The sequence below is a fragment of the Ciconia boyciana genome, chromosome 7 (assembly GCF_034638445.1).
Source record: "Ciconia boyciana chromosome 7, ASM3463844v1, whole genome shotgun sequence".
Taxonomy (NCBI): Eukaryota; Metazoa; Chordata; class Aves; order Ciconiiformes; family Ciconiidae; genus Ciconia; species Ciconia boyciana.
Genome location: NC_132940.1, coordinates 177,571 through 204,800, shown reverse-complemented (window position 1 = coordinate 204,800; position 27,230 = coordinate 177,571). Strand labels below are relative to the sequence as shown.

Below are 27,230 nucleotides of genomic sequence, written 5' to 3'. Positions count from 1 at the left end.
CATGCATCAGAGCCCAGTACATTGCTTTTTGACCTTTAGGCATGTACTCAAAACAGGAGCACTCTGACGAGGTGAGATGCCCAAAGTACTAGGACAGTCCATGTTAGTGGAAAGGCCATCATAGGAAGGAATAGCTGAGGCCATTACTGGCTGGCCTGAGTCCTGCAGCACGAGGATTTCATTTTGAACCTCCTTTAGCTTTCTTTAATACTAATTTTTGCTAGGAAAAACAACAAGAATGATTTAAAAACTGACAGTCACTCTGAGACAATCAGACTAAAACTTTTGGCTCCTTGCTCATTTCTGCATACCACAGTGTTGGTTTTCCTTACTGGAACTTTGCAAGTGCCCAGGCACAGAGAGACCATTCACTAGCAAGTCTTCCCTCAGCCACTTGCTACAATGGATTCTGATTATTTTTTCAATTCCTAAATTATTTCACAATCTCAGAATCCAACAAACGAGCACTTAAGAAGGGTAAAACCTACTTTGCAGCTTCCCTGAGATCAGTTACATTTCTTGTTTTCCCTCTTCCATCTTTGAACGTAGTCTGATTTGCCACGGTTAGCACACCATTCTTCGTGGAGAAGTCTGGGAAGCATCTCTTAAGAACTATTCAAAATATCAAAACAAAGCATGCATATTACATTTCATGTCAAGCTCGCTTTTATTGCTTGTCTTTTGTAACATATTTAAATCATTTCAAATTCACAGTCAATTGTTTTTCAACTGATTATCTAACAATATGTTGACTTTGACAAATCTTGGGAGAGCCATTATATTAAAGATTATGATTTTTATGCTCTGGGGCTTTTTGTCCAAGCTCAGGCATGGTGTGCTCATAGCTTTCAACTGGAGATTCTAGGTGCTACCAAATAAGATCAGCAGTATCTGGAGCAGCTTAAGAATTTGTAATAAATGCGGAACTTACTCTCTGTCAGTATCTGGGCAGCTTCTCAAATGTGTCATTTCATGGTAATAATCAAACCAGCCCCCAGGGACAGCCCCCAGGGACATGACTGGTCACAAATGGTTCTAGCACCCAAAACAATACATAACAGCAAGTGTCAGTTCCTCATATGCCAGATGCGCTGCAGCACCAGCCACTATCACTAGATATTCTTGGAGAGGAAGCAATGGAAAAAAGACAGAAACTATTGGTTAGGCAGAGGGAGGAGGAGATTATAAAACAGAAAGAAAAGGAGAGATGTTTACATACTCATTTATGTTGCCCTGCTCTTTGCTGCAAAAAGTCCTGGTTTTCATTCCAAAGGGAAGAGCAGGTCAGTCCTCCTACACAGCTGTACTTTAACTTTGCTTTCCTTATCAGGTTCCAACAAATACTGATGCCAGGGTTCGATATTCAGTCTAGAATATCTATCCTACCAATTATTCTGAGGAAACAATTAAGTAACATGTCTCTTTTCCTCCCTCTGAAAGCTTTGCGCCTTGTTGTAATCTAAAAGAAGATAATAGCTTCTTTGCAAATTATTTTCTGTCTTTTGGGTCAGTACATCAGTTTTCATACAAATTCTTAATATTTTTTTTTTAATTTAATCCATATTTTCTCTTTTGGATAACTTGTCCCTGGTTTACATGATGTCTATTTTAAAGCATGGAAAAATAAACAGCAATTTCTTATTTGCATGAGCTTCTGGGTCAGTGACAGATATTCTTGGTATTACACTTCCGCAGGTGAGATGAGCTCTGAGACCTGTGGTTATCTACTCAGAGATACCTGCTGGCCGTAGTGACAAAAACATTTTTGGCCCCTTAATTCCTCTGTATGCCCTGCATAGCCAGCACTGAAACTGAAAAGCGAGCTGCATTGTAACTGGGCTCAAGTATCATCTGAACTTCAACAGCTGACCATATGATCCTTCCTATATTTGTGGCATTTTCTTGATGCCAATGGGGTTGCTTGCTCACATGTTGTGGAAGGCAAAATTTGAGCTGTAAAGTTTTTGTTATCAGTGATGATTCAAGAGCAAGAAAGAGCTCAGCTTGACCCGATCACACACTGAATGTTCATGGATGGCAGTTAGAAAATAGTAAGTCTTTGTACTTTCAAACTGTTTAAAATTTAATGGAAGTCACTGTCAGATAACAGACAGCTCCTAGTGACCTTGCCACAAAACACTTTTCAGACTGGAGTTGTGCTTTAGTGTGAACGCTTATAATCTGCTAAGATGTACATAAGAAGTAGAATCACTCACAAGGCCTGCTTGGAATGATCATCGAAGGACAATCTTCATCACGTAGGACTTGAGCAACAGACTAAAAAGGGGAAAAATAAGAATGCTGAATACATAGCAGAATAGCTACGTGGTTTTCGTTTCTCACCCGGTCTGAGAAAATGCCCCAAACTGGGCTTTGTAGCCTCCTCCCCGAACTTGACTGGTGGAGCTGCAAGGTACATTCATGATGTAAGTGGGAATCCAAACTGTCATTGTGATTTAGGAAAAGACTATTCTTCTTTCCTTTTCTAGTGACAAAAAAGAAAAGACCTGTTCACTTTGGATCAGCATCTAAGCCAGAAGTGACCGGGCAATTGTTCCTTGCCTCCCCTTTGCCTTTTCTCCTAGAGTAAGAATTTAACACAATTCATATAGCTGAATTGCAAGGTATCTTGGGAGAAACAACAGAGGGGAGAAACAACACAGTACATTTGAGTGCAAAATCAGTAACATGAAGGATAGATTAATTTTCCTAGCTAAATTACTAAATAGCTATAATTTACTCAGGAGCCTTAAGAATTTGTTTGAGATACTCTGCTCTACTGCTGTAGAGTACCTAAGTACTAAAGGATACTGCTTGCCACAGTACTGCAACTACATGGGTAGCTGCAGATATTCTTTTAAGCAAACAGTAATCATTTAAAGGGTGGGCGATTTGGTGTGCATACAAGACCTTCACCCCTGATTAAATCACTGTCAAACCATATATATGGGACAACTCCTTATATGGTGAAATCAGAATAATTCAAAGCTTTGATGTAGCTCAGTAAAATCATGCATATTACATATTGCTTAAAGAAAAAATGTATTCCATCACCTACTGATACATACGTACCTTGCGAGGATTGTTAAAACCGGGTTTGCAGAACTGCCTGAAGTAATTCCACTGATCTGGTTTATATCTGTAGGAAGCCTGAACATCAATGTAGGTTGCAAACCTGTCTGGGCACTTTGAGACACAAAGCTGCAAAAAAAGAAAAAAATGAGTAAAAATACACTGGGGGTAGAGAAGGGTAAGGAAAGTCAGTGCAATTAAAAAGCAAGAAAAAGGCCACCTATAAAAGTGCACTGTTTTATCGAATTGCCTTCAGTAACGTTTACTGCAGTATTTAGAAAGGGACATGTCTTCCTTTTGATTCCCTAGATGAATACTTCTAAAATTCTTTGATAGAATACACTTTCAAAGTCTCTCCTCATATCTGGCATATCAAGCCACTCTCTGTATCTTCTTAGGTTCTACACATTCTGGTAGATATGCAGAGCTTTTAGTCTGTTGAAAAAAAATTGGTTTTTTTTGAACACCAGGAAAAAATCTGTTGGGTCCTCCTCTACTTCCATCAGCAACAGTGTATATGAGCAAGGTGGTGCAGTATCTACTTTCACAGGATACACGTAATTTCTATTACATTTATAAGGAGAACTTTATTAAAAAAAAAGTCTCATTGCAGCTAAAATTGTTCCACCCTTCTACACAGTCTCTTCAGTCAAATACATCTCCACAGATACCATTCAAGTCAAGTTAGGTGTAAATCACTCAAAGGTGACTTTTTACTACAGACTAATGATGAATCTCCCCTAGTTACAAAGCAAGAGGGGTGCACACACCAGGAATGAAATTCACACCACTCAAGGTACAGCCGTTATAAACCAGATTTATGTCAGAAATCAAGTGAGGACTCGGGTTTTATGAATGCATCCACTCAGAAGTTATGATTCAGATTTACGTAATGGAGAAGCAGACGCCCCAAAACACAGACTCTGAAGGCTCTGCTGGTCACTGTAATCATGCAAGTGTGTAGTCGTTCTGACTCCTCAGTGTTCCTAAATATTGTGAGGTAGTTTGAAGTCCATCTTTTTAGCAAGTTTCAGCCTTTTCTAGAAGGCTGTTCTCTGTTTCCAAAGCTGTGCTATCCAAACACCCCTTGCAAAGCTCTGCTATCCAAGTACCAGAGAGACATCATGCACAAAACTGTATTTCATCTCAAGGGCATTCTGCCATACATGACTCACCTAAAGGAATTTTGGGAAAAGATCTTGTATTAATCCTTAGAACAGGGCAGATGCTGCAAGAGGGTCTTTCTAGATGAGTACTACAGTCCTATGGACTACCCACAGGCCAAGGAACAAAGAAAGAAGAGTTTTGTCCTTGCTGGGACAGCAGGTGACTAGCAAGTATGCACTTTACTGTAACCTCAGTTTCCCATCTATGAAACAGGCAATGAAATATGCTGTCTATGGATCCAGTGAACTGTAACAACAGTTTGCAAATCCACAGTCTTACTCAAGAACTGAAGCTCTTCCCATGCCAGTTCTTGGGTTTTTTTTCTCCTGCTATTTCATATGAATGGGCCAGGAATGAAAGACCCTGTCTGCAGTTCAAAAGAGGAATTATCAAACAAATGTTGCTTCAGCATTTTCACAAAAGACCAGAGAATTAACCATCTGCAGTAGCAAACAGCATTCAAAAACATTCTCAGTTTTGGAGATGTTATATGTTTGAAAATAAACAGAATAACTACTCTGCTCCCCCAAACTCTCCTTCAACAAGTATTTCACCTTACTTGATTCATGACCACTGCCAACTTGACCACAGCACCAGTCAAATCCCACACAATGACCTCAGTATTTCTGAACAGGCTGAATTGTTCCAGTAACAGAGTCTAAAGACTGCAGGGTAACAGTGTCGGTGTCTGCATGTGGACAGATGGGGATTCCTGAAGCAAATCTGCTGCTGATAGAGAAAGTTTCCATTCTGACAGCAACTGGTCAGTGTTAAGAGGGTTCTTGCTCTTCCTTGCTGGAGATTTCCATCTCTTCAGCTGTGTCAAATAGTCCATACGGTCACACTAACTGATAGGCCAGAAACATCTATCAAGGATAGGGATCAGGAGTAAGGGCAAGCTGGAATGGGAAACATTTTAAAATGATAGTCAAATAAATAGACAATTAACATTTGTAATCAGTAAATTGGTTACCACATAACAACCCTCATCCAAATTAATACTGGACTTCACTGAATGTTGTCAAGGTGGCTGAGACCATACTGTCACCTGCAGTTTAATTACACAGTACAATTTCTTTGGCAGCAAAGTTGCATCAGAGCAGTCCTGCACCTAACTCCTCTGACCTACCCCATGCCATAAGTTGTTGCCTCATAAGATGAACTGACATAACTGGTTGTGCAATTGTTCAACAAACCAGGTCAGTAAAATGGTCTCAAGTAAAAAAGATCAGGAGGATAATTTTAACCCACACAAGTTCAGTGACTGGATTTATTTCACAGCTTCAAAAGAAGTTGCAGCACAGCTAAGGGAGTACAAATTGTGGCATAAGGCAAGAACAAGCTTTCACGCTCTTCACTTTTGAAAGTGCCACAGGCTCTAACCACACTCAGATACTCCTGTCACTGGGGATATGCACATTTTCTTGAACACGTCTAGTTTGGAAAACCCTAGATGTCAATCAAAATTATTTTCTGCATGCACTGATTACTAGTGGATAGCCGCCTGTGATGAATTCATAAGGAACAAATTGCTGTATTCAACTAAACAGACTTTTTTTTGTCAACTCTTATCCAAAATACACAATCTTGTGCATTTCTATTTATTTTTTTTGATCACCACAGGCTACAGAGACCATGTGCTACAGGTCACCTATAAAACAATCATATTATATTTTGAAGGATATGAACTGCAATTTTTAAATCCAAACAAATGTATGTCTAGTTCTTAAGCACCATGACTAAGAGGCAGGGAAAATATTTAATCTCTGTATTTCACTCACCTGTGTTGTAGGGCACTGTAGGTTTATTAACACAACGGGGCTGGCACATTTCAGAATGTTAAAGTAAAACAAAATGGTCTTGTTCCTACAGAAGTGGATATAAGATAATTAATGCTATAAATATGGGTGCTTATACATCCTACCATTCAAAAATTTACAGCATACATCGATATTTAAATTCTATTATTGTGAATGGTCATATTGCAAACACAAGACAAAAAAACAAATCCCAAGCAGACTCTGAATGCTCTGTACCAAGACATCTCTGAAACCAGAAGTATTTGCTCTAAAGAATGCTAATTTTGACAAGTTTTTTCCACAGCAAGGTTTTAAGCTGAAACAACCCTAGGTGCTGTTACAGGTATCTGTAGTCCTGCCTCTAAGAAGTGAGGTCTGTAAAGGACTCCTGCAAGAACACTGTGGTCCCTTTGCTTACACTGAACATATTGTGTATGTACGGCATGCAAAATTACCATCAGCAAATAGTACACTGTAAAAGCTGCCTAGTTTTTGTTGATCAGAAGGTGGCACTAAAATCAATCAAAAGCTTTTTATGGTTGGAAACTGAAAGCAGCTGGCCAGGAAACAGAATGATAATAGCATCTGCTAATAACACTGATAAACCTCCTTTGATATAAATAAGGGACAGTCTGAGGGGTTTGCACCCCAGAATCCACACACTTGACAGCTTCTGGAACTTGGGACCTTGAGGTAGCTGTCACCTCAGTTTGGATTTGTTGAAAACTGACTACCCCGAGATCTCTGGATTTAAACACCTGGGTTTTGAAGACAGCAAAATATGCTGTTAATCCTTGCTATGTCAGAAAATTGTCAGACAGCTCTAGTGAAGATGGTATGGCAGTAGTTCTGCCCTTTCTACATGAGACTTCAAAGTCAGCTAGCCATGCCAGGACTATACAGTGTCCCTATAAGAAATAATGGTGCATATGTCCCGCTATGGCCTATGATGTGCAAGAGAACACAGTAAGCGGTGTTTGAGCCACCACTGACCCCCAGTGTGGCAATGCAGCACAGAAGGAGCTCTGCCTTGGAGCAGGATGGCAGTATTAACAGCCAAGTGTGCTTGGGCTAACAAGGCTGCCCCTCTTCTATCTGCGGACTTGGCACAAGTCCTGCTCCCGCATCTCTCCATTGTATCCCCCAGTCCAAGACATATCCTCTGATCTTCCACCAGCATGTGGCTCCCACCAATTGCTGAAGATGGCTATGCCTTCAAAGCCATTATATAGCATCACTGCACATTCAAGCTCCCTTTAAAACTGGGATTAGCTCAGCTGCCTGACATTTTACAAGGTTCAATTGTTTTCACTGAGGTTATGTTCTGCTATGCACTGTTTAACAAAACATGCATCCTGGCAAAAACAATTCACTATCATTAGTTGTTATTTCTTCAAATCAATAGAATAAAATTTTGGACTGAAATGTCACCGTTCTTCAATAGTTTCTTGACAGTATTTATAATCTGTGAGCTGCTCAAAGCCATTAATGAAATCTTTTTTCTTTTTTTTATGTCTTAGCCCACTTGATATTGACAGCAGAAAAGAAAGTTTAAACATATACGTAACAGAAGAAAACAGCCACCGAGAACTAGGTCTGTATTCTTCATAATGAAATTCTGTTGTATTCTGTGATTATGCTGTGCTCTTTAGAAGGCAAAACAAGCTTAGAGATTACATGGAGATTAATGGATGGATTACAGGGAGACACAAAGAGGCCTAAGAGAGACTCGCATGACAACACAAGGTAGAATTAATTTGACTGCATGGATTTCACTGGAGTTCAAATGGGTTTTTGCATGAGGTGTGAGTGTTGGCTTGGTTTTTAGCTTGTCTTTTCTACTTCCTCAGTGAGATTGCTGGGAATGCTTGTTCCAAGCACAAGATTCAAAACACAGAGACTGTGATCACTGTCCAAGGAAAAAGTCTCAGACTAAGCCCTTGGGGACTTTGGAAAACCATAGTCCTCAGTTAGCCTTTCATACTGCTTACTTTCAGGGCATCTGAAAAATCTGACAATGGTGTCAATGAAGGCCCGACCAGCACTTCCCACACCTCCGCTTTTAGGGACTAGAGGGACTTGTTCAGAGGGGCCTCCTGGCCTACTGCCATAAACACTCTTGCTTTTCCAGTAGGTTGTATTATGTCTCTTTTGGCTTATATTTTTATAAGAAACTCCTCAATGTAGCAAATAAGTGCCAAAATGCAGTCTCAGTAGCTGTATTATTCTCCACCAATCATACATATGGAAGGACATTTGTGAATACAAACTGGAAATCACATTGTAAGAAATAACTAAAGGGAAGACTTCAGTAACAAAGAGAAAGAGGGAATGGGAGTGGATGATAAGAATCAGAGAGAAGCATCTGGCTACACGCCACGTAGTGCATAGATGCTGTGTGTCTGGGACTCCCAAATCCATTTGCCCACTGCTTCCTACAGACCAGAGAGGGAACAAGGACAAATTGGGGGCAAGGTGGGGGGGGAGCAGAAAAGGGGTGCAGTGAGGGGAACACACACAACACTACAACTTTTTCTCCTAGTTTTTAATCTTCAGGAGTTAGACTCTCCAACAACTTCTGTGAAGAATCTTAGTCAGAGGGTAGAAAAGGTCTTCTTACACTATCTAGTCTGTTTCCTCTGTAAAAAAAACGAGAGGATATAAAGTCCTAGCTCTACCTCTGTTCCACTCCTTATCTCCTGCTCCTCCTCTTCTGAACTGCCCTTTGGACAGTGGCTTCCTCAGTTTTTTCCCCGAAAACTGAATGGGAAAAGAAAGAAGCAGCAAAGAGCTGTTATCAAACACTAGCTTCTGTTTTGCTTCCTGCATAGCATCCAGCTTCTTGACAGTGACAAGGGCATAAAGAGTGCCGAATACTTTTTTAAAGGGAGAAGGTGAGGGAAAAAGCAAACTATTTTTTTAAATTCTGTTTCATAAAACACTTAGGTTTTCAGAGAAAACATTGCTGCGATGTCTTTCTTTCCTGAGCAGCTATTTTCATGTAGAAGTACTCTGTTGATATCAACTAATTAATTTAACTCTCACAATTCAAAATTTAAAAAGACTGGGAAACTGAGACAAGTAAATAGAGCTGTTTGGCTGATATCCCCAAGGAAGGTATGGTTACAGCTGCCTGTCTCCCAGACCACTCAGCCTCCTCCCTGCTGGCACTGGATAAGCACCAGAAAAAGCCAAGAGCTTTTTCTTATGGTCTTTTCTGTTATTTGGTACATGTTGAGAAAAACTGAGAACCAGGCTACAATGCTTTAGGACTACTCTTATCTCAAGGTGGGCAGAAGAATTACTCAATGGGTTATTAACTATCCAAACTTTGGCAGTTAGAAGCTGTGCCAGCTAGTCACTTTCTATGCAATTAGTGATGCAATCTTTAAGTTATATTGATACTTTACCAAAAATATTCTCTGAATGATGAAAACAACTGCATTATAGTAATAATTTGGGTCTAGATTTGCACTGAGCAACTAATCTGTTTCTGAACTTTATTTGGAATAAATACAGTAACGGTGTCGCTGTCTCTTCAGCTTCCCACAAGAACCCCTAGCAGACAGAGCGATTTGAAACCTCACATCTTATTCATAGTGCATGAGTAATAAAGGTATGTGAATGGACTTAGTACTCACTCATTGAGGGTATCTTTCTGACCACAGAACTGCCCATAGCTGTCAGTTGGATAAATCACTTTCCTGGGGTCACCGTGCACCCAAGCTGCAAATATACACATACGTTTTTAACATTTTAGTCAAGTGTACACAGTTAATAGTTGAAACTGACTGGTATGAAAATGTATCACCTCTAATCTTTGTTGATCACCACTGAAGAGTATTGATTTGTAGATTTCCTAATGAAAAACTAAAATATAAAACAAACTAAACGGAACTAAGATATGGATGAGCCAGTAAGAAAGCAAACCAGTTCACTTTTTACCTTCAGGGCACATATATCTGGGTTGTATCCAAAATATGATGTATCCAAAAATAATGGTTATTAAAAGGGGAAAGAAGAGGAGCTAACTATGTAGACAAATGTGAGTGTTCACAGACAACCACAATGGCATTGAAATTAATGGGATTACCTGTGTGTGTGACAGAAATACACAGCGTGTGACTGAATCTAATGGACTCCATTTGCGCTAAGAATGGAAACAAACTTCCACTTTGTAAATGAAAACCTTTCCTGACCTCTCACTTGGCAATTGTCTCATTTTTCAGTTATTAGGTCTGCACCTGGCAACTTATATATTATATGCTAGCATGAACCATAGTACTGAATGGGAAGAGAGGTTTATACTGAACTTTTAAACTTCTTTTCTCCACTTTGAAGCAGGATTTCTTCTCCAAGCCATTTCCACCTGCACCATTATTTCCCTTTGAGGATCAAGTACACACCAGCTACCACTGTTAGTATCATTATTTCTAAGCTGCAGTGTGCAGACCTAAGCTTCCTTCATGACTAGCCAATGACTAGCCTTTGAACTGCTCTGACTACTAACTGCTGATTTGACCCTAAAAAATTGAAATTTCATTTATTTTTAAGTATCATCTGAAAGTAAGATATAATGCCAGAATATAATTCCATATCGCTACCCTGAGCTGACACCCTAAAATCAGGTTGATAGAGAACTGTTAGAAAAGACCACTGATCTCCTCCCAAACATTTCCTTGTGCTTGTATATGTGGAAAAGATTACAGGTATTACAAAGATTTTACTTCCAACCTTCCCCCTCTTGCACTATATACTGAATGTCAGGAGCCCACTTAGCATACATTTTAGGCTTTGATCTATGCAAACCACCTTGAACTTGCTTCTCTGTAATTACCCCATTTTCTCTCAACTTTGTGACATTATATTTAGTCATTTGTGAAACTGCCATTTTCCTCAAGGTCACTTTGGTAAGAATAACAGCGCTTAACAATAATCATATGTGCAGTAGAGACAGAACCTATTTAAGATCTCAGAGCAGCAGAATGCAAATTTATTGAAATGTTCGGGACAGATGCACAACATATCTTCAATGACTTGCAAAGAGTTAGAGAGAATCTGTAAAGCTACCTTTCACCTGGAATGCTTTTAGGTTACCAAAGTGAATCTGCTAGTTCTTTTTAACCTATGTTAGTTTTCCTGTGTTTTGGAGCTTGTAAATTAACCTGCTGCTTGGTATCAAACACTTTCTGAACTCAGATTCTGAATTCAGATTAACTGCATTTCAGAATAACTGTGGTGTTCTGATGCTCAGAGAAAGCTAAAGTGCTTCACCAGTGTTAAACCCCACTTACTTTTTCATTTGTTAGCCCCTACTCACTTATTTCAGTAGCACTACTTAATAGGAACATTTAGGAGATATCAACTCTCTCTTAGGAATTCCTGTAGTCAGTTGATAACTCATATGCGTACAGAAAGCAGACACCTCTCTGGTGATTGCAATGAGTCTGTAGGTTATGCCACGTACACTTTCTTCCATCATGACTCTGACAAAAGGGAGTTTTTCTTTCTACTTTAATATGACCTTGCTGTTCATACACGTGAAAGCCTGGTCCCAAATGGATCAAGCTCCTATACAGACCTGAAAGACCTTTCAGGCCTTACTTGTATGATGTTAGGTGACTCTCATACATCGGTGTTTTCCCAGCCCCAAAATTAGTTTTTTTAAATTAGTTTGGCATATTATTAAAGGGACTCATTTTTTGCATTTGACTGTATTTTTTCTTTAACACCAGCAAAACAGGAAGCAGTAGAGATGAGCCTCACCATGCCAGATTCAAAGCACTGATGAGAATTTTGTAGCAAGACTTATCTCTGCTTCATATAGATAATTTGGAAGTAGTCACTACTGCCAACAATATCCCTTTCCTAAGTAGCATATTAAACCTGGAATTATTTTTCACTCCTCAGACAAACTTGGGAGAAAGGAGATAAACACTGCAACATAATGTTGGTTGGGGTTTTTTTGCTATCTCAGTCTTATTAAGGATCTTTCCATAAGAAGGGCCCATGTGACCCAGACATACCTCCTTCAGCCTGTTCAGGTGGACTAACACAGCCAACAAGAATAAAGCTCAGCTCATCAAATGGACAGAGCAGTGTATTCTCCTCACATTCTTTTTAGTTCTAATACAAAGTCTGCTGAACTATTTCAAAAGGCTCCCTTGGTTTCACTGGGTTTCTATCAATCCCTGGTCTCAAATTTAATCACTCATCTTTTCCAGTGTGCTTCTCAATTATTAGTAGGGATTAGCAGAGTATAAACAATGGAACACACTGCTCACTTCTGAATAGAATTTCTGTTTGGACTATACCTGTTTTGCCATTATCAAATTGTCTAAAACTACTCCTGCTTGGCAGTAGTTGTCCTGTGTGCCTAAGGCTTCAGTCACGTTTTTAATAAAGCAGTATTAAAAAGAATCTGCTTTTAAAAAATAGTTTTAGCACACTTTGTGAAATTCCACCACTGGGATCAGCTGCTGGGTGGATGGAGCAAGATGCCTCTCAGCTAAATTCCAAAGTGAAACAAACAATAATTGGGTCTGATTTACAACATATACATTTAGCATTTAATTAACTCTGCAGCAGAAAGAGAAGGGAAATGACCAACAGAAGAGAAAATACACAGCTTCTTTCATTGCCTGTGCCAGGGCTAACCATCAAGATTAATGAACTTAATCCTCTGTCACCTTCTTTGCAATCTTAGAGCAACGACAGTGAAAGAAGCCATGTGACAAATACACAATTTTTCTGGCCTAGTCAGTGAAGAATAAGTACCTAATTCAACAGTTCTCACTGAGTGAAGAAGGTTACTGTAAAAACTAGCCTGACAGAGCAGCACCATGTTTTGCATGTTGTGCTGCACTATTGGTGACTCGCTATCAAGCACTAAATGGAAAGGAATCCAGTCACATAAAATTTTTATTCCAGCATGTTCTGATGCTCATAAGGCTGCGGTCTGAGTGCTGGCACAAACATCTGGGCTAAAAAGGAAACTAAAGAACAGCTGAACCATATTACACAGTTGACTCGGCCCTCAGAGCAGCAATGTGACATCCTATGACACCAGTATAGCATTTTCGGGAGGCCTGCAGTTATGTCAGTCCTTTTATTGATGTGGAGCCAACGCACATGGACAGTATCAAAAATAGCTAATGTCTGTCACTAAATGTCTATCAGATGCATTTTTTCTGTGCTCTGTGGGCTATGTCAGTGGTTGTAAAGGCTGGAAAGCACCCTGTCAAGGAGAAAATGTGATGAGAACAACAGCATCCTGCGATACTGAAAAATGAACTGCAAATCTGTTTATACTGCCTGTTTCATTCCCTCTACTGTGCATTTTTGAAAGGGCAGTCTTTTGTATCATTATTTTGCTTCCCTTAAAGGTATATTTTTAATGTTTTAATGTATGGAGAAACTGACCTGCCAAATTGTTCTTGTAGCTTTTTAACACAAGCAATTTACTAATGTATTGAAACAGGTAATAGAACACATGATACAGAATTTGTAAATCCATGTTGACAACACTGGTATTGTATAAGCATCCCTTGGAGCGATACAACAAGAGTTATTACTTTGAATTAACCTGTCCTTTGGAATGTGAGGCTCTTTTCCAAGATAACTTATTTGTTGCCTTTTATGTGTCTTTTCTGAATTAAAATAATCTTAAATTAAGAGGCTAAACATTTGTAAAGTATCACCCGGATAAGCCCAGTGTCTCTGAAATAAACATGAAGAGTTAAGTTGGTTTGATAGGCAGGAAAAGCACACGGAATGTTAAATTAGCACTATTAGTTCATCTGTAAAGTTAAAAGAATTATAAGAAAGTAAATCATAGAATAACTATTTCTATTCAGTACAGTTACTCAACAGCAGCCATCACTGAAGCAGAACTAAGAAAGGCTAGCATCAAAATCATTTGGTTTCATCTTTCAAGGAGAATTATTACCTTTTACTCAGACTACATTTCAGCCCCCCTGAAACATAAAAAATTCTACCCCACTGTTACACCGGCACACATATAGCTGAAGCCTATGTGAGCTATACATACAATACTGAGGGCAAAATTTGACTCAAATTTTCAGTCATAGCATTTGTGTGATGAACCTGCATTTATTGCTTACTTCTCAAGCCAAATTAAACAGGGATCCAGAGCAGTATTCACACACATTCAAGAAATTGAGGAAATCTACTTTTTTTTTTTCCCCCTACGATAAAGCATAATTCGTGACTAAGGATTGATTTATAATCTATTTTCTCTTAATGTGAACTTCTTTGACTCTCATGTATTTTGTACAGGGCTGGCCCCTGGAACTGTGCCACAGCTGATCTCATCTTTTACTTAGAAATAAATCAGAGTGAAAAGAATAGCTGAAGCACAGTACAAGGAAAGATGAAAAGCAGGGACCACGTGGATCTGGAGCTGGAGCTGAACTAAATGTTTCTAGATTGAAAATTCAAATCTTCTCTGTAAGAAAGGTAGAAAACGTCACCAGTTACAAATTTGGTATCTGGTTCCAGGAATAGGTCCTAGTTCTAACCAATATTTCATAAGGTTTGCAAGAGAAGGCTGTTCAGACGCCTTGTGTCCAGTAGGAAACCGCTGCACGTGCAGAGCAGGGAACACGACCAATTCATTGTCTCACATCACAGTAGCTACATCTTCTGAGATTACAGACATGAAGAAGCGAGGAACTGGCCGGTCCTCTTCTGCTGCTATCTACTTCTGCAACATCTAGCATAGGGGGTTCTTTGGAAACCGCACGTACAAAGCGGACATAAAGTTCTAGCCAAAAAATTAAGGAGATTTATATAATGTTGGAAAGAGAGTGAAGATCTGGCAGCACAAGAATTCTGTACAGCTAGAAACTGCCAATGCTCTCCTTTCCCTTTGTCCAGGTAGCAGCACTTCAGAATACTGCCTGCCTGCATAGGGGCAGGTCACCAGTCACCAGAGCATTTGTACGCTCAAGAAAACAACAAATGTTCCTCTGATCTGAGTCCAGCTTCTTCAGTTCTGACTTTGCATTTGAGCAGTGTCAGAAGGAGAGAGCAGAACATCAGTGAAGAATCAGTCAATCAGGTAGGAAGAGGACAACAGCACAGGCATTAGGGGGATGTCCTTCAGACACAGCATACTCCCAGCACCAAGTGGGAGGCATGGCAGGTCTGCAACAGCTGTCCACAGTCCAGCAGCTACTGTTGCTTCTTAGGACTAATAATTTACCTCCTTTTCTTCAGTCTATTCCAGAACAGGCTTAGTAAGCAGAGGTATATATTGCATGTATATTGTGGTAAGTCCCTCTCCAATCTTCTGTAACTGGGAGTCGCATACTATTTCTGCTCCAAATACTTTCACAAGTCAAATCAACATTAGTGTTGATTTGGATTTAAGCAAAGTGGGAACAATTCAATTAGGCCATGAGGGCAAGAAGATGCTTCATTCCACAGCAAAGGAAAGGGCCCACAGGATCCAAACAGTAGCCAGAACTGTGATGAGAGAGTACATGCACGATTTTGCCTATGCAGAATCCAGTAGTGGCTACAAAACAGAGATCCTGGCCTTGTCTCCACACAGATGCCACTGATGTTAACTTAAGCATCACAGTCACAGACACTGACCTTGTGAAAAAATTGTCAAAGGACTGCATTTTACGTCAGTCTGAAGCTGACTGTACAACCATGCCATGCAGTACAGTTAGGGAGTCTCTTCCCAGATCCAGTCCCAAAGAGAATCCTATAGCTGCTGTCATCTCTAGAAGTATGGCATAAAATCAAGTGCAGCTTGAACAGCTTCTGAATTCACTTTTTGTTCTGCCCACTTTTCTTACATTCACAGATCTCAAGTTATCATTCATTTTTGGGAAACAGAGGGTCAAAGAGATTAGATAAGAAAAAACAAAGAGTTTTGAAAAGAAATAATTTCTTCCACCTGCAAGCATCATCAGCCATCTGTTACCCTGGTGTTTGCTTCCTAGTGTGGGCTTCGCACTTCCTTGCAAAGGTCCTCCATGCCTCTCTCACTTGCTGGTATATACCATCTGCTTCCTCACTTCTCAGTCTTCCTGAGGACGTAAACGTTCATGACGGGGCATGAAGCGCAGGTGAATAAGGGAAAGAAAAAATACACACAGAGAATTCCCAGTGCTTGAGAGAGAGAACGGACTTTTCAGAATGTGTTCAGTGCTCAGCTGCTACAGGCAAGGTGAGAGGAGACAGCTCAGCACTGTGGCTTGGAGGACATTATGCTCCCATACAATTTAGTGGGAGAATAGAGCATTCTCTCAGACAGTTATTGGAATCACCTAGGCTAAAGCAGTCTTGCTTACAGTCATCTTTCCATGCTACGGACAGCAGCTTTTCACAGAATGGTTGGGGTTCAAAGGGGCCTCTGGAGGTCAGCTTGTTCAAAACCCCCGCTCAGGCAGGGTCACCTAGAACAGGTTGCCCAGGACCACATCCAGAAAGCTTTTGAATATCCCAAGGACGGAGCCTGCACAACCTTTTCTCTCTACAGAACAGAAAATGGTATTGCAGAATTATGAAGAAAAATAATGGCTTTTCTTCTATGTAAGGCAGGGCCACAACAATCTTTTACAAGCAAATTGAAAGAGCTCAGACAGACATGCAGACACACAGTAAGTACACTTGTACACCACCATTTGTCCTTTCACACACAGGCATTCATACAATTCTCTCACACAAACAAAATAAAATGGTTATTATTAATGAATATCCTGATGTGCAAACAACTCTGGGTCCCACAATAAATGAAGTAATTTCTCTTAACTTCTGCTTTTACTGCTCACATAGGTTCTTTCAGTAACATTTTACAGAACAAAAAGCCTCTTAAAACCAAAGTGTTTAACTTTTGCTGTGAGATTAATGACAAATGAAAGTGATTTTTTCCACCAGTTACTGCACGGTAGCAAAATTATCAAACCATGTCATTTTTACTTGAACACACTTAATTTAGAGTTTTTCATCAGTAAACACATGGTTTTGAACTTCTCCCTAATTACAATAGACACTGAATGTTAATTTATTATTTGCTTCGAGGCAAGGCATTCCTTATTGATTGGAAAGCTTTACATAGATATAAGCAAAAGGGACATCTCAGTTAAGAATTCTAACATTCACAAAGTTGCTTCCCTTGTGTATGAGAAAGCACTACTATACCTGCATTTACTTACCCACAATTCCTAATGCAATGTAACCCAGAATGACAACTATGAAGATCACACAGCAAATAATGTCTGTACAGTGCCTAGGGACAGAAAGAAACACTTTTTAAAAACAAGGTGTCTAATATGACCCTGTGAAAACACTGAGTGCCACAGGGTACTTTAACATCTGAATAATAAGATGTCTGCATCTACACTTTGTACAAGTCTTACTCACAAAATCACGTTTGAGGTGTAAGGCCCTGCTTTCGCAGCAAGACCAGCAAATAAAAGTGTATGCCTTTTGCATTGTAGACAGCAATAAAAACATATTGAGGAGGAGGTTTAAATATTCTTAAAACAAATAATACCTCACAACATTGAATCCATGAGATCACTTATGGTATAAGCTACTACAGGTATCAAAAGCTGGTATCAAATATTGCAAATAATGTGATGGAAGAAAGATTCAGCACAACTTATCTGTATTATAAATAGCTTACGAATGGAAAAATAACAGCACAAAATGAAAAAAAAGCCTATATGCAACTACCCCTGATCTCTGCACAGCTGCTTCTGACTCAGCTGCTTGACCTCATTTAATGCAACCAAAATATGCTCTACGGAGAGGACAAAAAAACCCCAACATACTGTGGAGAGCCATCCCTTCTTTGACAGACAAGCAATCAAAGAACAGCACTCTCCAGTCTGAAAAGTGAGCCAGTGAGTAAACTGTGAGTATTCCATTAAATCACCGTCTTCTACTTATTAGTCCGCATATTAAGTTCATGCAGGCAGAGGAGTGGAGATGTGGACCACTAGACTAATTTTTCTCCAGTGTCTGACCTTGACCAGAGCAGTTCCAGGAGTGTAATTAACATGAAGTGCAACACTCCCAAGCGAGCAGGAGAAGGTCAGTGCGCACTCGTGGAGACCATCGCCTCCGAGGGCTCCGGCTGGGGTCAGCAGTTCTTTCCTTCACAAGCCAACCTCACAAGCCCTTGTTTCTAAAGATGCATGGAAGCAAAATAGTTACCGTCTCACAGGCCTTTGCGGGCCTTGCTGCTTAAGAAACATTTGCAACTAATGGTCTCGCCAGGACTTAATTAACAAAGGAGTGAATTACTCGTAGAAGCGTGTGCTGCTTAGAGCCTCCTTATCTGAAGGATTTCAATCACTGTTGTTATTTACCATGTCTGGCTTACCTGACACAGTTTTGGTGAAGAACAGGTTGTATAACCTAAAGGTGTATGAACTGTAACCGCCCCATTTGGGCAGGGTTCACGTCCGCAGAGCCTGTCCGTGCTGCTCCGGGCTGTCCCCACAGCTGCAGTAACAAACTGCTGCTGTTCTGACCTGATCCAAATCCTGTTCCGCTCTTCTGTGACAGATGGGTGAGCAGCAATCACCCGGGAAAGCTAATGGGTGCTTCAAGTTAAAGTAAAGGACTACCTTCATAAAATGAGCGATGTTCATCTCTGCTTGCGAGTCCATGCAAGGAGCCAAGTTGGATGCAAGCTGAATCGTGCCAATAAAAGAAAACTTCGAATCCAAACTCCAACTGACACACAGTCGTTTTTAGCATCTACCATTCTTTCCGTTTTCCAATCTATGTTTTCCCTTACAGACAGACGTTACTCTTTAGCATAAAGGAGATAAAGACGGAAGATCTTTTAAACAGTTGGAGAACTTGAAAAGTGTTTCCAGGTGTGGAAAAGGAATTAAAAATCCTGTACATTTCTTTAGAGAGAGACACAGTTTTAACATCGCACTGAAATAAATTTTTAGTGAGGCCAAGGTGGTACAGGATTCAAGGTCAATTTGACATTAATCTAAGAAAGGACAGCTGCTTAAAGTAGAAGAAGCGATGCTAAAACAATGCTGCTCATTTCCCCAGCCTCTGTTCAGAAGCAGTTCTGACGCTGCTCAAGCTTGGCTCTCACTCCATCAGAGCTGTTTTTAAGAGTTACAATATTTAATTCAAGATGTCTCAGGAGAAATATGGCACCATAATAAATACTTTAATTACAACTCCTATAGTCTCAAAAAACTCTTCCAGTCCAATTCTCACAGGTCTCATTTTACGATACCTAAATGCAATTAAAGGTTACACCCATTTGTGCTAAAGTTTCCTTTTAAAGTTTTGCAGAGCCACCATGAACGAGTACCATAAACACTTTACCAGAATGCAGGATTTTCTGTTCTCTGTAATACACAAACTTCTGTACAGTACCCAGTAAAACTAACTGTTGCCAAGTATTGCTGTATTGCTATTTTAAAAATATGTAAGTAGTACATAAATCCTCTTTTGGGTGGCATCAGAAAATTTTGAAACAGTTCCTGCAGACTAATTGTTGTTCATAGAAAATAATTGCTTATTTTACTAGATACTACGGAGAAACCCTGGCTCCATTTAACAACATTGGCAGCGCAAGTAGCTCATTTTCAGTGAGATCACAATATTGCCTCATAAATACAAGGCTCCATAGGAGAGGAAAAAAAATATAACACATCTTAAATGAATAAATTAAAATAACTCTGTAAAGATACAAGGTTATACTGTGGAGATTCTGGGAGTTTTCAAAGTCGCAGGAACTGGAACGATAGGAATTGCCTCTTCCTAAACAGGAGATATTGGAAGCCCATGCTTATTACTGAAACCTAATCAGAAATTATCCAACCATCCTTTGACTGAAAACAGATTTGATACAATTTTTTTCAAACTAAGAAGGCAATCTGTTATGGCAAATCTGCTTTTTCAGTTTGTTTCAGGCTAATGAGGCAGAGCAAAATCACTCAAGAGACTGAACTGTTAAACTGAACCCTAAGGAAGATGGATTAATGGAAATATGATTACAAGAATAGGAACTGAGAACACTGCTTATCATACGGGCTCTATAATTTTTCTTACAGATAGCACTATCATACTTTTATGTAATAATTATGTGCAAACATTCAAAGATTAATGAGAAAAAGCACTTTACATTTCTTATGGTATAGATGACGGAAACATTAAAAATGCTTTTGCTAATAGCCAGTATTGGAAATTTTGATGGGTTTTGGTACTTTTTAGATAACCAAGTTCCATAACCTGAACCAAAACCACAGTGAGTCTATGCATTTGAACACAGGAGTTTCCATAGAGATAAATTTCTGATAAAACCATCAGATTCATAATTTTCAGGTGACGTAATAAAAGACCTTCATTTGGTTAAGTGCACAGTTCAGGCTCCCACATCACATTTTACTGCTTACTGCTGTCATTTAGCTTAATTTATGGAGCCTGATTTGCTTTCCACTGTCTCTCAGAAACATACTGGCTTCTTGGCTTCTCTGGGTGCGTTACATGTGGCAGCGCATGCAAACAATACCTCGTGTATGTGTAATGGCATCCTAGCAAATAAATGAATGCAAAGATCAAATCATCCGCACAGAGTATTAGTGCATAAAAGCCATTTATTCACTGACAGTTCATGCACTTAATCATTAATGACTGAGTAGAATCTCCCTCTGTTTGGCAGTTTCATGCCCAATCTGTCACAAGTGCAATTTCACTCAAGATGCTGCACTAGCAAGAAACTATGACGTTTATTAGTTAAACAGCACTAGCAGTATATTAGCACCTATGAATAGTCTTGAGCCCGGCACTGTGCAACCACAGAGCAAAACGAGGCTCAGGATGCTCACAGTGTGAGTTTCAGGTTACCCCTCTCAACTCTGCTGACACGTTAAGGTTACCACTAATGTCCTCACTTCTGAGTTCCTCCTCCCTGCTTGACTAACAGCTTGTGTTTTGAGACTTCCCTAAATCACGTTGTGTCAAGGTGATGTTATACCATGCCGTACAATGCCATGAATAGCTCTGAAGACCCCTTTCTTCACTGGGGCTGAACTGAGAAGCAAGATCTGCTGTACAAATGGGTATTTCTGTCAGCACAGTGACACTGAGAGCATCATCCTGCACAGCTGAATAAATGTGCAAGGCACCCATAAACTAAATTTTTGCAGAGAAAGTTCCTTTCAAAATCCCCCATGAATTGCCACTTCTACTGTGGAGGCCAAAACTGCACAGAAAAAAGATATTTGTACAAGTTTTCACCACAAGCTGTTTTCCATCGACTTAAATTCTGCATTTTCTTAAAGAGTATGACTGATCTGCACTGACCTGCATGGATTTACTAAGTTGATATGTAATGTTGATAAGTCTTAGTTACAGGCATCATGCTTAAGGAAGTATTGTTTCGTTCTGGAAAAATCTGCAAATGAGCAACATCTGTAGACACCGTATGCCCTAAACCAGAAACATGAAACAAGAACACAAAGAAAAAAGTAGGCTTCCCCACTCATATTAGCCAGTGCACGGTATGTTCTGTTGATATACACAACAACAACATATAATAAAACATATATGGACCAATAAAATACCAGTAGCAAGAAAAAGAATTTTATATTCTACCAACATTTACCTATGGTAGACTCTTAGTGTAGTCTAAATAACAACTTTAGCAGGCTATTTAGTTTAAAAAGCACAAAGGATAATTTAAATGTCAAAATCGTTTATTATTTCAATATTGACCACAGTATCAAGTGATGTGCCATGTAGATATCTATGAGTGACACATTTATATTTGTGAGAAGGTGAACTTTGTATTGCTAGTTAAGGTTAGGAGTTTTTATTAGTTTTTTTCAAACTCTTAAAGAAGATAGCTAAATGGTTATGGAAATTTACTGATACTCTATTTGCGTGAGAACCCATTAACTACATTTTCTAATCGCAGAGGAAAAGGTGATCTTTGTCTTAACAAGAACACTGAATTTCTAGAAAGATGTTGAACAATTAAAGATAGTCCAGGAGGTGTCAGGAGTTTTTAAAACACACCAAGAAAAAAAATCTACAATGTGTCTAACCAGCAAGAGGAATATGAGAAAAACCCAAGAAACTACACAGAGGAGGGAGAAAAATAACAAAGGGCAAGTTAAGGCAAACTCCGTGAAACTGGAGATAAGTCAGAAGTGTGATTTACTAATTTGATTTTGCCAAAGCAGTTTAGAAAAATATGCTATGATTGTATTGACTGTATAAATTCCCTTACTGGGATTTAGAGAAAATCTAAATGGAGGAAGACAGTTCACTTATACCCAAAGTAGTATAATTGCATTAAGACAAAGGAGAAGCTTGTTTTCCCACCTGTATGATGGTACCTGACTGATTTATCCACAAACATGTTTAAGATATCTTATGATGATGTTGGTGGAAGAAATGCTTTTTTATTCTTAAAGAAGCATAACACGTTCTATCTAAATTCCTTATGAGTCCTTAACGTCACAAGCCTTCCCCACAACATTCCCCTTCATTTGGCATTGGCATGAAATACTGAGACCATTCAACAGAGCCCCCCTCTCACGTGACAAATCTGCCTGAAGTCCAGTATGAGACACCATTTCAATGCCAATGAAATGGCACGGAGATAGAGAGAGAGGCAGACAGCTCTAGGGCTGTGACACTAGACAAGTGTTCGTACATTCGGAAACTGAGAGGTGCCCAGCTTACTCCATTCCTAGCAGTGAAGCTCTGGGGGCAGGGAAGGATGGCTTGGAGGAAATTTCTGCCTTTGAGGAATCAGCGATAGCTTAGACTTAAAATATGATGTGCTAGATTTTGTCTCATTAATTCAGTTAAACTGATCATCAGATCTGGTGTGAGGAAGGTATACATCTCCAGCTCAGACTGACAGGGAACACCAGGAGTTTCTATTTTCCTCTAGAAAGTTGTCTACCAAAACTCCTGCTACACCATTTTGAGCTGAGAAATTGCAGAGCTACTGCTTCAACCTGTAAGCTTACTCACTCGGTGGATACAATACATAAAACCTTACAAGTATTTTCTGGTAGTAATACACATAGATGAACACTTAATAACATCCCTAAACTATCACTTAAATTCATTCCTATACACAGTGCACACAAAGTCTCACCGGCAGTATTATAAAGATACTTCTCAAATTAGGATCTACTCCCTAAACAAACATTTCCATTTATTTCTAAAATTATTAGCTTTCAGAAAGGAAAAGAAGAAATGCATCTTGTGTAGACAAGAACAGTGTGTGTGTTCGAGTGAGAGTACCACAAGACTGCAGTGTTCCTCTCTGTCATGAATTTTCTGCTGAGCAAGATAAAATTGATAAATAACTTGTGGTTCTCTAATTTATTCTTCTCACTAAGGATAGTAAATGCTAGTTTAGAACTTACTCTCTGTGTTACACTTCATCTGGAAAAACACGAATTGGCCGTGACTTCTTAGATGCTTTCTGAGCAATTTCACTCTACTTGTAAACTACTGAACCTTCTAAGAGGTAACAGACATGCTTTCACCTGCAGCACTGACTATTAAGTGAAGTGAAGTCAAACCAGATTGTTCTGGCAGGAGGCTTTATAACAAAGAAGTATGTTTCAGAACTACTTTTAGGTTAGATACAATCCACTTTTTCAATGCGTATTTCCACTGTACACTACCGCTTCTATGGAGAACAGAGGCAGACAGTCTTGAACGGCGCAGAATAAGAATGGAAAAAACTGAAAGGACTGCAGTATGTAGTCATACCAATGAAAGACATCATCTTTATAACATCATTTTGGATTTTCATGAGTTGGTTGGCTCAGAGTCAATCAACACAGCCATTGCATTTTAATCCTTTTAAATAAAAAGATGTTTGCATGAAATATACCAAACTCCACACACAACCCCCTTGAGAATGATGGTACTAGCAAAGCACTATACACACTGCCTGGTTGAACACTCCCTTTACCCACCATTGTTCAACACTTTAACCACTGGCAACAGCTCTGTTCTGTTAAAAAAAAAAGTTCAGACAACTGAATCTCCTTGCAAAGGATCCATCTGACAAAAATTGTGGGCGTAATCCATTCTTTAATGACATTAATATATCATTATTAAGACGTGGCATTCTGTTTCTCAGTTTTTCAGCCTTTTAGTGGTTTGGGGGATAGCTTAGCTCTCAACAACTTCAAAACATCATTTCTATTCTACAGCACCTCCAAAAATGCATAAGCTTCAGCAGTCACGATGATGGGATGTGACCTTTTCCAGCTGTCTCTGCACCTTTCAATGCAGACATGTACAATTTGCAGCCTATCTCCCTAGAAACCCATCCTCTCCATTTTTCAAAAATGGAGACAAACTTCTTCCCTGACCAATGAAAACTGACAATGAAATCAAAAGCAGGACAAATTACTTTATCAGCAGAAAGCAAAGATAGGTGTTTCCCCACCCACACTGTGCACAGAGTTATGCCAGTTATGGCAAGGCGTACAAAGAGCTCTGTCCCCACCCACATATTCATTACTAGCACTCATTTGTCTGGATAAAATGTATGCTTTCAGCTTCCTAGCATCTCTTCTCCTACAGAAAAGTGGGAAGCCCCAAAGTCAGAAACAAATTCAGGGAAGATGCCCATTTTCCTCCTGTTGAACTCTTTGGAATATCTTCTGAGAAGGCATTTTGTTCATAGGAACTAGATAGTCTTTATTTGCTTGAAAGACTGTGGTTTCTTAATCATTTAATCTTAGTAACTGGAAAAATGAATTTTAAAAACCCAGTTCATTCATTGTCTTTAAAAAAATTTAATAATAAACTATTTCAAGGGCATGTCTATAGAGTACTGCAGAGTGCTGCACTGATGACCCCAAAAGGTCAGGCAAGTCATCTGGGTATCTTGCAGAAATGGTAGGTTGAATCTAAATCCAAGTGCACCTCACTGCAAAGTATGCTCAATAAGCATCACTGCAGCTATCACTGCCTTATGGTCTACCATACAATGAAGCCATACCCTTAATGTTTAGAGAACTGATCTTTTTTATATTGTTTCCAACAGTACGATCTGACCAAGCATTATAAAATGCACTGAACATATGTGGTATAGTAGTGTTGCATTGTATTCATCTGGTCATGTTTTTAAGAAGCTGCTGTGGAATGTACAATTAGAATAGCACATATATATACCTGGAATAGCAGAAGCTGTCACAGCAACTACACAGATGTAACGGCAAGCCACAGTGCAAAAACAGTTTTTACTAACTGCACCACGCAGTAACAGTAAAAACAAGAGAAGTCCTCCTGGCATACCATCACCAGAGTTTCACCACTCCTCATGCACATGAGGGAAAGGCAACAGTAATGGACTGCTCAAAAATACCATTAAATTGCAATATTCTGGGATCCAACTCTGCAGTCCACAGCGCCATAAGTAGTCTCATTCACTTCAGAGACACCCTTCACGCATGTAAAAACTGTTCACTCAAGTAAGGGTTTCGGGGCTGAGTCACTCCGGCAGCCAGCCACATCACTGACGGGACTTTACTGCTGTCACTGTTCAAGCACTGCCTATTTTCTGCCAGGGATTTACCCTGCTGGCCAGCCACAGTACAAATGTAATGGTGTACACCCTGGCCACACTCTGGAGAGAACTAAATAAATCCCTTGATGAGGTGACTGTGGGAGCAGGAAAACCAGCTGCAAACTGAAGAATAGCATGTGCCAGGGTTCCAGTCCTGTGCTGTATGGAAACAAGACAGACTGCATCACATGGCCGTGGCACCCCAGAACATAACACCACCTGAAATGGTCCTACTTATATCAGCACAAGGTAAGACAGCAGGTACTAGACAATTTGAGGCATACAGAATTGGCATTCAAATTGAAAGAATTTAAGAGCACACAGTTAAATATTCCCCAGTAACCATACATCCTCAAGGGTGGTAAGGAATGTCTTCTGAATTTAAAAGAATTGCAGAATCAAATTCACAAGTTTTGTTATCCCCTGTTCACTGCAAAACCAAAATAATTAAATAGAATGAGTTAAGATATTTACCTGTTATGAATAGGTCCTCTGAACTTTGGGTCAAATTTCCTTGGTTCACCTGCATTTAAAATGAAACAGTATAAAAATATGTCCTTATTTAAAATAAAATCTGCAGAGAGGGGGGTGTTAACAGCAGTCTTTGAAGAACATCTTCCATATATTCCTATTTAATCAGTTCTGTTAAAATCATTTCATGCAGGCAATATCAGTAATTCACCAATACAATTACCTAGTTTTTGTAGATGACATCAAAGCTTTTTTATTCTAGCTTAAAAACTTTGAGGGCCTCACATTTACCACACGATAAATTACCTTTCATGTACATCCTATCACCACACCTATGTACAGTGTTCACAGTAGGAAGTTGCCGATATTTGAGAGCCAAGGATTACGTCTCACAGTCACATGCTAAGTGTGTTTCACAGCAAGTGAGTGAACCTACCTCTCTGGAGCTACAGGCTAAGCCCTTCCGATTTTTCTCTAAAAGAACAGTTTGGAGTCATGTCTGTACTTAATGTTATACTTACGGTCTTGCAGAGTTATTCCTACTTCCCACTGCTTTGGTTACAGGACTTTACAGACACAGAGTTACAGGTTTGCCCTTTCTGCATTGGGCTTATCAGATGACAAAGCATGGCTGGAGACTGCAGAAATTCCCTGCTGACCTTGCTCTGCACTACCCTGCACAGACAGTGTAACTGCACTAGAAAGTCAGAGATGAGGAAGAGCACTGCAAAGCAGGCAGAAGAGCACGTGTTTCAAATATCTTCTCTAACTCTCAAGTGGATGCACCCACCACATACCCCAGTGAAGGAAGCAGAGCAGGTTTTAAAGTTAAAGTTGGTTATGCATACATCCCAGAACATCGTTGTTGTTTTATGTGAATCTCAGAACGACTAGAAGGTCAAGTCAGGTCCCTCCTAGAAACAGGCAATAATATCTGGCCAGAGTTTATAGATGGAAGGAGTCAAACGTGATACATTTGTTTCACATGGCTATCCTGGTTAGCATAGTTCCAATTGATTCACTCTACACATAAGCAAACTGTATTAAGAAACTGCCAAATACTAACCCACCCATCTGTGCTTCAGATGTGGACTTGAGGAAGATGAATTGCAGTATCATTTCACTTGGGAAAGAGTAACAAAAAT

General features: G+C 39.6%; 1 protein-coding gene across 1 annotated transcript in view; it reads right to left on the bottom strand.

Annotated features, from left to right (window-relative positions):
- Positions 1-27,230, bottom strand: part of SLC44A5 (solute carrier family 44 member 5) — a 102,157-nt gene that overhangs the window by 22,019 nt on the left and 52,908 nt on the right. The window contains exons 2-8 of the mRNA XM_072867403.1: positions 26,089-26,137; positions 17,231-17,304; positions 9,680-9,764; positions 6,021-6,105; positions 3,073-3,201; positions 2,217-2,277; positions 489-612 (exon numbers count right to left, since the gene is read on the bottom strand). Of these exons, the coding sequence (XP_072723504.1) occupies positions 489-612; positions 2,217-2,277; positions 3,073-3,201; positions 6,021-6,105; positions 9,680-9,764; positions 17,231-17,304; positions 26,089-26,137 (607 nt within the window). The remainder of the gene's footprint in view (positions 1-488; positions 613-2,216; positions 2,278-3,072; positions 3,202-6,020; positions 6,106-9,679; positions 9,765-17,230; positions 17,305-26,088; positions 26,138-27,230) is intronic.